We start from the raw sequence: 15,184 nt of genomic DNA, 5'->3' as shown, positions 1-15,184 counted from the left end.
CCTTTATTATGGTTTGCAGTCATGAGACCACACCTATGTATATGCACATGGAATATTGTTGGATTATAAACATTGGGCTGATAACCTCACTTTTATATCTAGGTAGATTGCCCTAAAAAATAAGGTCGGTATACTTATGTTACCTCCACTCATCACCCCCATACCATTCACATCACATGCCGCTATACACATCATAACATGGCCTTTACTTATGCATGCTTAGCCAGGCCAGATTTTCTGCCAGAGAAATGGGAGATCACAATGATGTGCATGTGCATGTGCATGCATGCACAAGGGACTTGGTGCATAAAGACAAGGCAAAGTACGGTGTAGTATGTTTTTGTTTGCTTTTTTGAGATAGGGACAAACGTTTGGGATTTTTTCTTTTTCTTAGGGGTTACGTAGGGCGAAGTTCCTCTTTAACTTGAGCGACAGGTCAAACAGCCAAATACATAAATAAAATACATTAACAAGAGCCATTTTTATTGCCTAAGGATTGGCATTTCTGTGCATCCAGTCCACAGCTCTGCCATACACCACAGACCTGCCTGGAATGACAGGAGGCCTGATCTCCTTACATTCAAATCTCCTCCCCACCCCTACCCTGTAACTGGACAGTCTTTTTGTGTGGATTCTCCCTCACCACTCTTTAAACTCTGCTGTAGAATAGAGTGTAAGGGGCTAATATTAACCACTTAAACACCCCTCCTGCCCAGACCAATTTTCAGCTTTCGGTGCTCTCACACTTTGAATGACAATTACTCAGTCATGCAACACTGTACCCAAATGAATTTCTTGTCCTTTTTTCCCCACAAATAGAGTTTTGTTTTGGTGGTATTTGATCACCTCTGGGATTTTTATTTTTTGCACTATAAATGAAAAAATACCAAAAATTTTGAAAAAAAAAAAAAAAACGCATATTTCTTTGTTTCTGTGATAAAATTTTGCAAATTATTAATTTTTCTTCATAAATTTTGGCCACAATTTATACTGCTACATATCTTTGGTAAAAATAACCCAAATTAGTGGATATTATTTGGTCTTTGTGAAAGTTAGAGAGAGTCTACAAGCTGTGGTGCGAATCATACAAAATTGATCACATCTGATGTACTGGTGGCCTATCTCATTTCTTGTGAGCCGAACAAGTCAGGAAAGTACAAATACCCACCAAATGACCCCTTTTTTGAAAGTAGACATTCCAAGGTATTTAGTAAGAGGCATGGTGAGGTTTTTGATGTTGTCATTTTTTCCCACAATTCTTTGCAAAATGAAGAATTTTTATTTTTATTTTTTTCCCCACAAAATTGTCATTGTAATAGGTTATTTCTCTCACATGGCATGTGTATACCACAAATGACACCCCAAAATAAATTCTGCTACTCCTCCTGAGTATTATGATACCACATGTGTGGGACTTTTTCACAGCCTGGCCACTTAGAGAGGCCCAAAATGCAGGGAGCACCATCACGTGTTCTAGGAGCATAAATTACACATCCAACTTGTTGACTACCTATTACACTTTTGAAGGCCCTGGAGCACCAGGACAATGACACGCGACACTGATGTGGCACTGATGACAGATGCCACTAATGACATGTGACACTGATAACAGATGGCACGTGACACTGACAGGTGGCACTGATGACAAAATGGCACTGATACGTGCCACTAATGACACGTGACACTGATATGGCACTGATGACACGTAGCACTGATGGCACTAACAGGTGGCACTGGGGACGGATGACACTTTATTTTACTTTTTTCTTTTTTATGCCGAGAGATGATCTCATATGTTTACATATGAGATCATCTCCCATTGGACACGCCGATCGCGATGTATACGGCCGCTGTGATTGCCCGTTTACAGCGATCTGTGACTGTGTCCGGGGGATGCGGCCAGCACAGAAATTGCCCGATGTGCGCTCTTGGGAGCGCGCAGAGGGGAAGTAAATAGGACGACGTCCAGGGATGCCCTCCTGGCAGGAAACGTCTGCGCTGTAGCCGTCTTTCGGCTATAGCGCGGGGGGGGAGTGGTTAAGTCAAATTCGAACATACATAAAAAAAATACATTCAACAGTATATTAATGACTACAGAGCTACAATCATTTGTGTCTTTTATATATCTGCCACAAGTTGAGCTTTAAAAGCGGTAGTAAACCCTGGGGAAATCCCCTGGCAAGAAGCTCTGAAGTTCTGGCACAATACACCAGACTTTCAGAGAGCATGCGCAACTGATGTCAGCAGCTACATGCAAGATGAAGATCTCCTAATTGATGCACGTTTAGGAGATATTCTTTTATCTACAGGTAGGCCTTATTATAGGCTTAACTGTAAGTAAAAATCCCAAAGCAGTCCATACAACTGCTTTAAAAATACTTAACAAGCTGAGTGTTCTATATAAGCATTAGTTCCTTTTATTTTTTATGATAAAACACATATACTTACTTAGATTAATTTTATTTTCATACTTCTGTAAAACCTTATCCGTCACTGTATATGCTTTAGATGAACTGTGTTGCATATCTTGCCTGTTGGCCTAAAATAATAACATTTACTGGTAAAAAAACATACAAAATGAGTTGCAAAGAATCAGAGTATTTTAGGGAATTGGATACATTTTTTTTTTGTAGCTGGAATCAAATGCCTGGTCTAAATAAAATTAAAGAAGTATAATTTACCTACACAAAGTGTGTAATTTCCAATTAACTGAGAAGAAAGCGTTCTGCATTGTCATGTTCAGGCAAGTGACTTAAAGGGTAAGTCACGGTAAACAAAGGGCTTAAACAAAGAGGGGGAAAGGTATAGCCAGTTGTCACCTCGTTCTTTGGTTTGGTGCTTACTCCAAGGAACCCTCTGATAACTAAACAGCCTCCCAACATTTTTAAAACCAAGATCACACTCAGCAGTTCAACCCTGGGTTGTAAATGGAAGCTTCTACTCACAGGTCTCTTCCAGCAAAAACTGAACCAGCAAGTGTTTGGAATGGAGTGCTTCCAGGTTCAGAAATAAAGAACCATATGATGTGCCATGGGGGGGGGGGGGGGGGTTGGAACAGTTTCAGGATCGTTGTACACTAGAATGCAGTGCAAGAAAGGTAAATTCTGTGTGCGTTTCCAGCACAGTGTTTAAACGCACAGACCTTGAGATCTGCATGCCAATGTAATGTTAATGGCACCCCAAAATGCACACAGTGTTTGCGGAAACCAAATTGCATGGTATTGCAGTACCATGTAATTTCGTGCACCACGTTTTAAAAACTACGTGGCGTGCATGCACTACTTTTTCCATGTTCCGATGCGATTTGCAGCCAATTTAATTGCATAGCATGGGAAAGCAGCAGCAGGTGTAGCTGGTTGATACCGGTGTGAACTAGCCCTACTCATCTCTATCTACGGCACACCAAGGGGGTGTCAGAAAACTTGAGGTGCTGTACACAGGGGGTAAACAGATAATTTTAAAGGAACAGAATGTTGCCTATGAACATTAAGGACCAGATTTACTAAAGTTGGATAACCTGAACACAGACATCCAAATGTGTCCAAAAGTCCAAATCCAAAAAGTAAAGTAAAGTAAAAAAAAAAAAAAAAAAAAATTTGGAGAGGATTTTTTAATATATATTATATATATATATATATATATATATATATATATATATATATATAATCCACCACGAACACTCAAGAGGCCCTGGATATGAATCTGTCTAAATTTGTATTGAACGCCACATCCAGGGCTCCCCACCTTGAACACCTCTGGGTGAAAAGCCCACTACCTCAGAGTCAGTGGTTGATGGCTGAGTGAATCCACCTGCCAATTTTCCTTGCTGGGAATGTGATCAGCGAACATGAAGTTCCCCCAATACAGGACAAGAGCTGCATCTTCCAGAAAAGCCCAATTTCTTGTGCCTCCCTGATAATTTATGTACATCACCGCTGCAGGATTGTAGGTCTGAAGCCTTAGGCTGGGTTCGCACATGTGGAGCGAATTCCAGCTCCGCTTTCTCTGCGAAGAGAAAAAACAGCTGTTCAGCGGTTCCTCTCCATTGTAGCTGCAGATCAGTGAGCAGGGAGAGGAGGAGAGGGGGAGAATTTGTGTTCAGAACGGAATGCATCTGCGAATCAGACGCATTCCCATAAAAGATAATGTGATTGTAATTTGCACCGCAATGCCCAGAAAACGCACGTTTTTTGGGCAATGCACAGTGCGAATGCAATGCACATATGTGAACGAGATGAATTCAAATGGACGTATTTTAAAATGTCCTGCGAATTGGATGTGGTGTAGGCCACATCTAATTCGCATAGGTGTGAACGGGGCCTTACAGGGAGGCCCTCCAGGTTATTCTGACCAATGCAGAAGGGTAAGACAAACTGCCCACGATGTTGATGGGCAACAACCACTCTTGTGGTGACCAAGTCCCCTGGACCGATAGATTGTCCACAACACCATCCTAGCCCACCAGGCTCTAATGTCCGTTGTTCGGACCCTACAGGACAGAGAGACACACTATTTTCTCATCGTCTTTCGAAAAAGAGATCCACCAGTCCAGAGTCTTGTTCTAGGGTGTAACTGCATGGGGTGTCTTTTTGTCCCATGTAGACAAGACATACAGTTGGAGGGGGCTGAAATGAAACTGAGCAAGAGTAACTGCCCCAAAGCAGATTACCATCTTGCACAGAACTGTCTGTGTACAGACAGGAGGGAGAGGAGGCGGGGGAACCACAACCCACATCATCTCCAGCTTTTTCAGCCTGTCTGCTGCCGTTACTTCTCCTGCAGTGATGAGATGGACAGACTTTGTGCTAGGAGGGAGAAATTTTGCATTTTCCCATACCACACAAAAACGTGCTGCCTTTTGTAGATGCATGTCGGTACCATTCATTTCTAAAGACACCCCCACGAATCTGTGTACATTTGTGGCTGCTAAAGAGCATGGTAGCTACAACAAAGGCTATTGCAGAAACGCGTCAGTTTATTGTTTTACTGTCACTCTGATGTACCAATAAACGACACTTCAAGGATTACAGTGTTGCCGGCTCTTCTTACTACTGTTGCATTGAAGTGTGTTGGGATACATCAAGCCTCGGCACCTGTGAGTGGACCTGGTGTATGGATTGAGCTGTCCCTGCAGAGAGCGTTGTTACCTTTCTTCTTTTCCATGGTACTACACTACCATGCATTTTGGTGCTGTCCAATTTAAAAAATGACGCTGCAATGTTTTTGCTTGTATCATTAAAAAATGCTACGTGCTGGAATGCACAAAAAAAAGCGCACATGGTGTGCCCCAGGATTGTGCACAATTTTAAGGATGCCTTTACTGAAAAAATATTGAAAAACACTTGAAACATTGAAAAAGTGTAAACATATGGAAGCAATCGCACCACAAGCGAACTTTATGAATAGTACTTAGAAATAAACAAAGCAATACCTGAGGGTTAGATCCTCTTCCACATAAGTGCTTAACAAGATTTGTTCTCTCATCTTCCCAGTACCATCCATCGTCATCATCATCATCTTCTTCTACTTCCTCTTCACTCGCGTCACCAGAATTTTTCAGGGAAGCAAGTTGTTCTTTCTGCTCTAAAAACTTCTCATAACCATCATCACTATTACAAAAGAATAACATACATTTTTATCAAAATGAATGTTAGAACTATTTCTAAATACTCGATTTGCAATAATACATATTAGAAAAAATTCAGATATAAACTAAACAGGTGGTTTATATTAGAATTTTAAAAGAGAAGTTTGGGAATTAAAAAAAACAAACAAACAAACATACTCGCCTAAGCATTGATCCAATGCGGCATCTGTCCCCCTCCACCTCTAAGGATTCATGTACACGGGACGTTTTTACAACCTCTCCTGAACGATTTAACTTGACAGATAGTAACACACGTTTAAAACGTCTGTTTTGCCGCTTTTACATTTAGAAGCAAAATATATATATATATATATATATATATATATATATATATATATATATATATATATATATATATATATATATATATATTTTTTTTTTTTTTTTCCCCCAAGATAGGCAAAAATGAAAAACGCCTGTAAACGAAACATGGCTAAGTGTGAGTTAACGCGTTTAGCATCTGAAACATCGGAAACTTTGGCGTCTGAAATCATTTTTTTTCCTTCAAAGAAAAGCCTATAAACGCAACTGCCTAAAAACGACATTAAACGAACATGTGTACATGTACACATAAGATAACATTGGATGCGTTCAGGGGCAGAAAAAAAAAGCACCCAACTGCCTCTGAATGTCCGTTTACCAGCATCAGTGTACATGAGGCCTAAGACAAAGAACTGATCGATCAAAGGACACCAATCGCTCAGTTCTCAGCCTCCAGGGAGCAGAGAGACGGTGAGCAGCTCAGTCGCTAGCTCTCGGCTCTGCCCCTCCAGCACTCACTGGAGCACCTGGCTGTAGAAAGGACAGGGGAGGCTGGCTCAGGCTCACAGTAGCTTGCCGAGAGGCAAAGTCAGCTGCCAATCAAGGCATCTGGGTGCATCCCGTCGGTCAAATATAAGTCACGGGAATGCGGAATGAAATGCACTTCTGTAACCCACAGGTGAAAAATTGGGCCAAAAGAGCTTTGGCCCCACTTCTTTAAACATTGGCAATCCTAAAATCCACCAGTGGACACTTTGGAAATAAGTTAGGCTTAAATGCAGTTTTAAAACACCATGGGGGTTATTTACTAAAGGAAAATCCACTTTGCACTGCAAGTGCACATGAAAATTTTGGAAGTAAAGTCGCTGTAGATCTGAGGGGGACATGCAAGGAAAATAAATAAACAGCATTTTAGCTTGCACATGATTGGATAATAAAATCAGCAGAGCTTCCCCTCATTTCAGATCTACTCCTTAGATTTAGAACAACTGCACTTCCAAGTGCAAAGCGGATTTGCCTTTCATAAATAACCCCCCTGTGTATACAAGAATCTGCTAAATTGTATTGCATCTAAAAACGGACAACATAACTTGCTGCAGAAAACAAAACCACAAATTATTAGAGAATAGTGGTCCCCTTACAAGGTGGGGAAATCACAGCATAACTCCACTTCACTCACAGTGACCTTAAAGCTGAACTAGAGGCTAAACAAATATTGTATAAATACAAGAGCTATGGGTGTTCTTTATTGAATCATGGTCTCATTTCCTACAGATCTGTGCAGTAATCCTGCATTTTGCTGCTGTACAGGAGTTATCTGTAATATAGACCAGTTACTGCTGCTCCTACCCCTGTAGGTTTCTGCAGGCAGCCTGTAGAGGGCGGACCAGCTGGTTCCCTCCCAAATCTCTGATCTCTGCTAAAGACACGCTATATTACCAAAAGTATTGGGACGCGTGCCTTTACACTCACATGAACTTTGACATCCCAGTCTTTGTCCGTAGAGTTCAAGATTTGAGTTGGCCCACTCTTTGCAGCTATAACAGCTTCAAGTCATCTGGGAAGGCTGTGCAAAAGCACATTTAAGAGGTCAGGCACTGATGTTGGACGACAAGACCTAGCTCGCAGTCTTCGCTCCAACTCATCACAAAGATGATCTATCGGGTTGAGGTCAAGACTCTGTGCAGACCAGTCAAGTTCCTCCACGTCTTTATGGACCTTGCTTTGTGCACTCATCCAAATTATTTAGTGGAGGGGGGAATATGGTGTGTGGGGTTGTTTTTCAGGGGTTGGGCTTGATCCCTTAGTTCCAGTGAAGGGAACACTTAAGGTGTCAGCATACCAAAACATTTTGGACAATTTCATGCTCCAACTTTGTGAGAACAGTTTGGGGATGGACCTCTCCTTTTCCAACATAAAGCAAGGTCCATAAAGACACGGATGAGCAAGTTTGGGGTGGAGGAATTTGACTGACCCGAGTCGTGACCTCAACCCAATAAAACCACCAAATTTACCACTTGCCGACCACGCTACAGCTGAAAGATGTCTACAGTGTGATCATTTGGCTATGGGACAGAAAGCGACGAGAAATTGGACACAGGTGAAGAAAAAAAAAATCTGATAGAGGTTGCAACCCTCCCTTGCGCTATCGGTAAATCTTCAGGAGGTCAAATGGTTAAAGCGGTAGTAAAGTCTGCTTTGTGATTTTTACTTACAGGTAAGCCTATAATAAGGCTTACCTGTAGGTACAGTGAATATATACTAAACTTGCACCATTTAGAAAATATTCATCCCATACTGTGCCAGACTCTCAGAGCTTCATGCCGGAGGTGAGGGCTCCCGTGCGTCATCACAGGTCTGGTCACTCATACAGCCAGAGTCTACAAACCTGGAGAAAGACTCTGCGAAAATTAAAGCCCTGTCAGTGGTGACCGCGTGCCACTAGAGGGCCTCATTCTAAGGCAAGTATATCATAAATTATGTAACTGCCTTACAGGTTTATTTTTATTTATTTTTTAACTGCCGCAGTCCACTACCGCATTAACCACTTCAGCCCCGGAAGGTTTTACCCACATCCTGACCAGGTCATTTTTTGCAATACGGCACTGCTTTAACTGCAAATTGAGAGGTCGTGCGACACTGTACCCAAATAAAATTGATGTATTTTTTTCCCCACAAATAGAGCTTTCTTTTGGTGGTATTTGAGCAACTCTGCTGTTTTATATTTTTTGCCCGATAAACAAAGAACAGCAGCAATTTTGAATAAAAAAAAAAAATAACCAATATTCCTTACTTTCTGCTATAAAACATTCCCAATAAAAAAACAAAACAAATTTTCTTCATCGGTTTAGGCCAATATGTATTCCGCTACATATTTCTGGTAAAAAATATCCCAATAAGCATGTATTGTCTGGTTTGTGCAAAAGTTATCGGGTCTACAAACTATGGGTTAGATTTATGCAATTTTTTTTTTTACTAGTAATGGCGGTGAGTGCCAATTTTTAGCAGGACTGCGACATTGTGGCAGACAAATCTGACCCTAGGTGACACTTTTTTGGGATCAGTGGCACCAATCAGTGCTAAATAATTCACTTATACCTGTATAAATGACACTGGCAGGGAAGAAGTTAACACCAGGGGGCGATCAAGGGGTTACGTGCATCTAGGGAGGTGCTTTCTAACTGTGGGGGGGGGGGGGGGGGGAGCGTCTACACTGGAGGAAAACAGATCCAAACAGAAGATCTCTCTTTTGCTCACTGGGAGATCAGCGGTGTGCCTTGTTTACACACCACTGCTCTGCGTCTCCTGTGAACAATTCGAGGGTCATGGCAGCCATTGTAGCTGCTGGACCCGCTGATTAGCTTCCTCATACACTGTGTGCACTAAATCACATACAGGTACGTGATTTTGCGCAGTCGGACTGCCCTGCCGCAGTACATGTACGGTGGGAGGTCCGGAAGTGGTTAAAGTAGAAGTCCAGCCTAACACTCAAATCCCTGCATCTACAGACATCCACGATCTAAGACTAACCTATCTAATGCCCTGTACAAATGATCCGAAAATCTGACGACAGATCGTTCGACTTTTTCTGCTTACTACAAGTACAAATTGTAAAATCGGAAGTGATGCAATTTGTTGTAATGCATTTGTATTGTTTTTTCGGACGACAACTGTACTGGCTAAACGAAAATCATACCATCTGCTATTGTACAAGGAAAATTTTCATGTATGTCTGATCGAATAATAAATCGGATGAACTGTCATGATTGGCTCTCAAAGCTCTGTACTAACGATCCGATAGCTGTATTTTTCGTCTGATTATCGTATCGTGTGTACGGGCCATTACTGTGTAAAGAAGAAATCAGTATACATAATTTTTTTAAAAACAACAGTCCAGGCTCCATCAGCAGAAGCTCTGAAGAGGACACAGCTGACAGCGGCTGTGACACGAATGGGAAGTGACGCCACCCATAGCATTACTATGGGACTTCCATTGTCGGCTGTGTCCTCTGCACTCGCCAACACAGCGAAGCCTAGAAACAGACAAAAAAAAAGAAAAAAAGAAAACCCACTCCAGGTGTCTGGGCCTGAATATCTCCTCCCTCTTGAGGTGTGGGTGCCTGCTCTGTATGCAAACCACATGCAAAGGAAAGAAATCATTTGGACGGCTGCACTCCAATTAAATATGTTTATTGGTGTCTGTCCATACAGCAAAGGATAAAAAAGATGACTGACGCGTTTCACATCGTACTTACAGGTGCTTGATGCTATGAGTAAGCAGCTGTAACTACGGTGTGAAACGTGTCAGCGATCTTTTTTATCCTTTGCTGTATGGGCAGACACCAATTAACATATTTCATTGGAGTGCGGCCGTCCAGATTTTTTCTTTCCTTTACACAGTGAAGCTGTAAAAGATACGTATACTGATTTCTTCTTCACAGGGCTAGATAGGTTAGTGTTAGATAGTGGATGTCTGTAGACTACTTTAAGACCCCTTTCACACTGGGGCGCTTTGCAGGTGTTATAACTAGAGGTCGACCGATATATCGGCCGATATTTGCCGTTTTTTAAATAATCGGCATCGGCCGATTTGAGCTGATAAAAAGCCGATTTAGAACTACAGCGGGACTTTTCTATTACAGAAGTCATTTCAGTCAGTGTAAGTTGCCTGAGTCGTCATAGAAACCCTTTCCTCCTCTCTGGGCAGGCTGCCAAGAAAAGAACAGAATGATACAATGTTTACACTTGAATGAATGAAGTCATCTCTGTGTGTAGAAGTTCTCAGTTTAACCATTTAAAGACTAAATCTTTTCTGACACTTGTTGCTTACAAGTAAAAATCCTGTATTTTCTGCCAGAAAATCACTTAGACCCCCCAAAAATTATATATATTTTTTTAGCAGAGATCCTAGGGAATAAAATAGCGGTTGTTGCAATATTTTATGTCACACGGCATTTGCACAGAGGTCTTTCAAATGCATTTTTTTTTTAGGAAAAAAATACACTATTTAAAAAATAAAAATAAAATAAAAACAGTAAGGCCCCTTTCACACTAACGTCCCGTTCAGGCCCGCCTGTCAGTTTTTCAGGCGGACCTGAACGGGTGCTCCATAGAGCTCTATGGAGCGTCGGATGTCAGCGGTGACATGTCCGCTGACATCCGACCCGCTCCGATCCGAAAAAGTGTGACGGAGGAAAAAGCTATTTTTCCATCCGTCTGCGGATCGGATCGGATGACGACGGGCACTGCGGTCCGTCGTCATCCGATCTCCCATAGGGGAGAGCGGCGCTGTGACAGGTCCGTCCCTGCGCAGTGTGCAGAGACGGAGCTGTCATCTCCCTGCTCAGCGGGGATCGGCGGAGTGATCCCCGCTGAGCAAACGGACATCCACGGGGCGGATCAGAACTGATCCGCCCCGTGTGAAAGGACCCTAAAGTTAGCCCATTTTTTTTTTTCGTACAAAAGTTTTGACTACCTGTTTTTATTTAATATATAGGTTTTTTTTTTTTTTCTTTATCTAAATCATACATACAAGTAAACTGATTGGAGGTTTGTTTTGTTTAATAAATGTTTAAATGTAAGAAATTTTCTGTATCACTTATGAAGGCTGCTTTCACAGTGGAGCGGGCGTTGATGGTAAAACGCAAGTTTTAGCGGCTCTTTACCATCATTTTAGCGGTGCTATTTGGCTGCTAGTGGGGCACATATAACCCAGCTAGCGGCCAAGGAAGAGGTTAAATGCGCCCATGAAGCACTGCTGCCAAATCGCATTGCATGCGCTTCAGCAGTGGTGCCCATTCATATCAATGGGCAGGAGTGGTGGAGGAGCGGTATACACCACTCCAAACGTGCTGCTTGCAGGACTTTTTTTTTTTAAGATCCTTCCAGCACATCGCCTCAGTGTGAAAGTTTCACACAGACTGCAGGGGAGCCATTTTACAGGCGCTATTTTTAGCCCAAAATCGCCTGAAAAACGCCCCAGTGGGAAAGGTGTGTTAGATCAAGGGGGATTAAAAAATAAAATAAAAAAGGAAAAAAATAAATAAATAAAATAAAATCGGCCTAACATATCGGCCCAAAAAAAATCGGCATCATATATCGGCTATCGGCCGCCATGATTTCTAAATATCGGCATCGGCATCGGCCAGAGAAAAACCCATATCGGTCGACCTCTAGTTATAACACTAAAAATAGCGCCTACAAAGCGCCCTGAAAGAGCCGCTGCGGTGTCTCCAATGTGAAAGACCCAAGGGCTTTCACACTGGAGCAGTGCGCTAGCAGGATGGTAAAAAAAGTCCTGCTAGCAGAATCTTTGGAGCGGTGAAGGAGCGGTGTATATGCTGCTCCTTTACCACTCCTCCCCATTGAAATCAATGGGGCAGCGCGGCTATACCGCTGGCATATCACTGCCACAGCAGTGCTTTGCGGTAGTTTTAACCCTTTCTCTGCCACTAGCGGGGGTAAAAGTGCCCTGCTAGTGGCCGAATACAGCCACGAAACTGACGGTAAAAGCACTGATGCACCCACCGCCCCAGTGTGAAAGGGGCCTAAGGACTGGCAGGTTCTAATATATTACATTCTATCCCTGGGTTCAGATACATTTTAACCCTTCATCACTTAATCAAAAAACAGGTGGTCAGAGACCCGGGCACATGTATCAAAACCCGTACTGTCCGGATGAATCCCAGACAGGTGGCAACCCTAGCTGAGCGGCTTCCTGTGTATTCACAACCTGAAACGTAGTAAACAATTTACTATGCTTCAATTGAGAATGAACACAGGAGTGATTGGTACAGATTGGCAATGCATTCATTTATTCATCCTGAATCATCCCTGCAGGTGCAGGCAGGAGAGGAAGGAAGCACTGCAGGGGTGAGACAGTGGGCACCAGGAAGCAGGGGAAATTGGCACCCAGAGGGTGACAAGAATGTTCCTGGGCACACCCTGTGCGCACACCTATGTTCTGGATACACTAAAAGGGATGTTCAGAATGACTAGAACACCAGTAAATCTAACAGTGTATGGCTATCAGGATGTGAAAACATGCACATCACACAGTACTTGATATGGAAAGTCGTTCCTGTAGGGATACTATAGGAATGACAGAATGGAATGTCCATAGACTTGAACAGGGAGCTGCATCCTCCCCACAATCGATATAGAGCACATACAGCGTAAGATGTTACCCGGTACATACATCTAGCCCTGTCCCCTCCATACAGAGCATGTATACAGGAGCCATACAATTGTATAATGACCAGGTGACAGTGCTGGCACTTGGTGTATTAGGCGTAAAAGTAATAAACAAAAATAAAACGTATCTGGACGCCTGTGCTCCCCATAATTCATTATACTTCTAACTACTCACCTATCCTCCAGCTGTACCGGATCGGCCGCCATCTTGGTGCTCGCATGTGGCCGACAAAAGTGACAACACGGCCCCCATGTGGCCGGAAGTTTGATAACACTTCCCTCATGTGCTGAGGAAACTCCTCAATCGTGTCTGTGACCAATAGCTAGTAGTGTGTCACCGCACTGCAACGATAACTTCCATTATCTCTGCTGAGCACTATATAGTTCCAATGTTTCTTACAAGAAAACAGTACGCAAAAAAGTAATTACACTAAAATGCAAAAAACGTGCAGCATGAGTTCTGTGCTGGAGAACCATTATATTCTTTTTAGTCTACCCGCCATAAATACTTGTGAGGTGAATTTAGAGCTAAATATGACATAAAAATAAAGGAACAAAAAGTTTGTTTTTACTTTAAATTTCAGACACTTTCCATGTGTGCCAATGACTTTGAACGGCACCCCAAAACACCTATTCAGTAACCAAGTCAAACCTATGCTATAGTGTATATACCGCATCGCATAGAGGTGAATACTCTGCATTGTACACAGTATTGTAAAAAATGGAGTAGGTGCATTTTTGCATGTGTTGAGGCATGTTGAGAGACCATTCAAATTATCGAATTAATACAATTTTACACGACGCACACTTGTGTGTGAATAAGCCCCTAAAGTGGAGTTCCACCCAAAAGTGCTTATCTATCTCCTCTCCCCCTCTGGTGCCACATTTGGCTCCTTTCCGGAGGGAGGTGGAAGCAGGTATCTGTTTTTGACAGGTACCCTGTCCCCATTTCTGTTGGACCTTGCTGCGACGAGGTCAGTCAGAAATTGGGCCCCCTTCTCCTCCCTCCTCATTCCCCTACTGTCGGGCCAGTAGGAGAACACAGCCGAACTTTGCGCATGCGCAGTAGGGATCCGGCCGTGAAGCCAAAAGGTTTCCAGACGGATTCCCTTATTGGCAATGTCGGCGGCAGCAACCCGACACCCGATGGAAACATCAGCTGTGGTGCCGACATCACTGGACTCAGGACAGGTAAGTGTCCTAATATTAAAAGTAAGCAGCTGCAGTATGTGTAGCTTCTGACTTTTAAGTTTTTGAGGAGAAGGCAGAACTCTTCTTTAAGACTGAAACCTTCTTCTCTGCAACAAATGTTATATACACGAATTACCAAAAGTATCGGGACACCTGCCTTTACACGCACATGAACTTTAATGGCCCCCCAGGCTTAGTCCTTAGGGTTCAATATTGAGTTGGCCCACCCATTGCAGCTAAAACAACTTCAACTCTTCTGGGAAGGCTGTCCACAAGGTTTAGGAGTGTGTCTATGGATTTTGATATCAAGTGTTTTTATTTGTGGAACAAATCACACTGAAATCTTGTTCCTTTATTCAACAACTCAACAAAAGGAGAAGTAGGGCCAAAGCTATTTTTGCCCCACTTCTCCTGTGGGTCGAAGGAGTGCACTTTGTTTTGCACCAACAGCATCCTAAAGTCTTTTGTTGGCCGATGTCAATCAGCTGGTCCAGGCTGTGGAGAGATCCCAACTTTAATGTCGGGCTCCAACCAGATACCTAAACAGCAGCTGGTCATCCTTTCAGCATGCCACTGAGAGGCTGAGCCAGCTGCTTCCACCCCCTCCATAGCCCAGTGCTCCAGTGAGCACTGTAGGGACAGAGCACTAACAGTCTCCGGAACTTCTGGTGGTGGAACTCCCTGGACGCGTCATCTTTCTTTGGACTATATAATATTACGTGGATTCACTCTTAACACATCTCTCTCAGTACTATTCATGTTTTATGGGATACTTATATGCATACATTTGTTTTTGTGCTTTAAAAAAAATAAAATAAAAATTATATATATCCTATTTTTTTGTTTTGTTAATATAGTATTGATGGTCCATATTCCAATTGGCGCAACTTT

At 42.7% G+C, this 15,184-nt stretch overlaps 1 protein-coding gene across 1 annotated transcript in view; it reads right to left on the bottom strand.

The window, feature by feature from the left end:
• The window catches only part of RIOK1 (RIO kinase 1), a 61,120-nt gene extending 47,770 nt beyond the window's left edge, over positions 1-13,350 (bottom strand). Inside the window, exons 1-3 of the mRNA XM_077492151.1 lie at positions 13,278-13,350; positions 5,432-5,609; positions 2,449-2,539 (exon numbers count right to left, since the gene is read on the bottom strand). Of these exons, the coding sequence (XP_077348277.1) occupies positions 2,449-2,539; positions 5,432-5,609; positions 13,278-13,309 (301 nt within the window). The 5' untranslated portion in view covers positions 13,310-13,350. The remainder of the gene's footprint in view (positions 1-2,448; positions 2,540-5,431; positions 5,610-13,277) is intronic.
• Between the last annotated feature and the right edge of the window lie 1,834 nt (positions 13,351-15,184).

This window comes from Lithobates pipiens, unplaced genomic scaffold (assembly GCF_037356315.1).
Source record: "Lithobates pipiens isolate NorthernLeopardFrog02 unplaced genomic scaffold, aLitPip1_a1.2 Scaffold_19, whole genome shotgun sequence".
Classification (NCBI taxonomy): Eukaryota; Metazoa; Chordata; class Amphibia; order Anura; family Ranidae; genus Lithobates; species Lithobates pipiens.
Note: the sequence above shows the minus strand (reverse complement) of the source record. Positions and strands in the feature narration are given on the sequence as shown.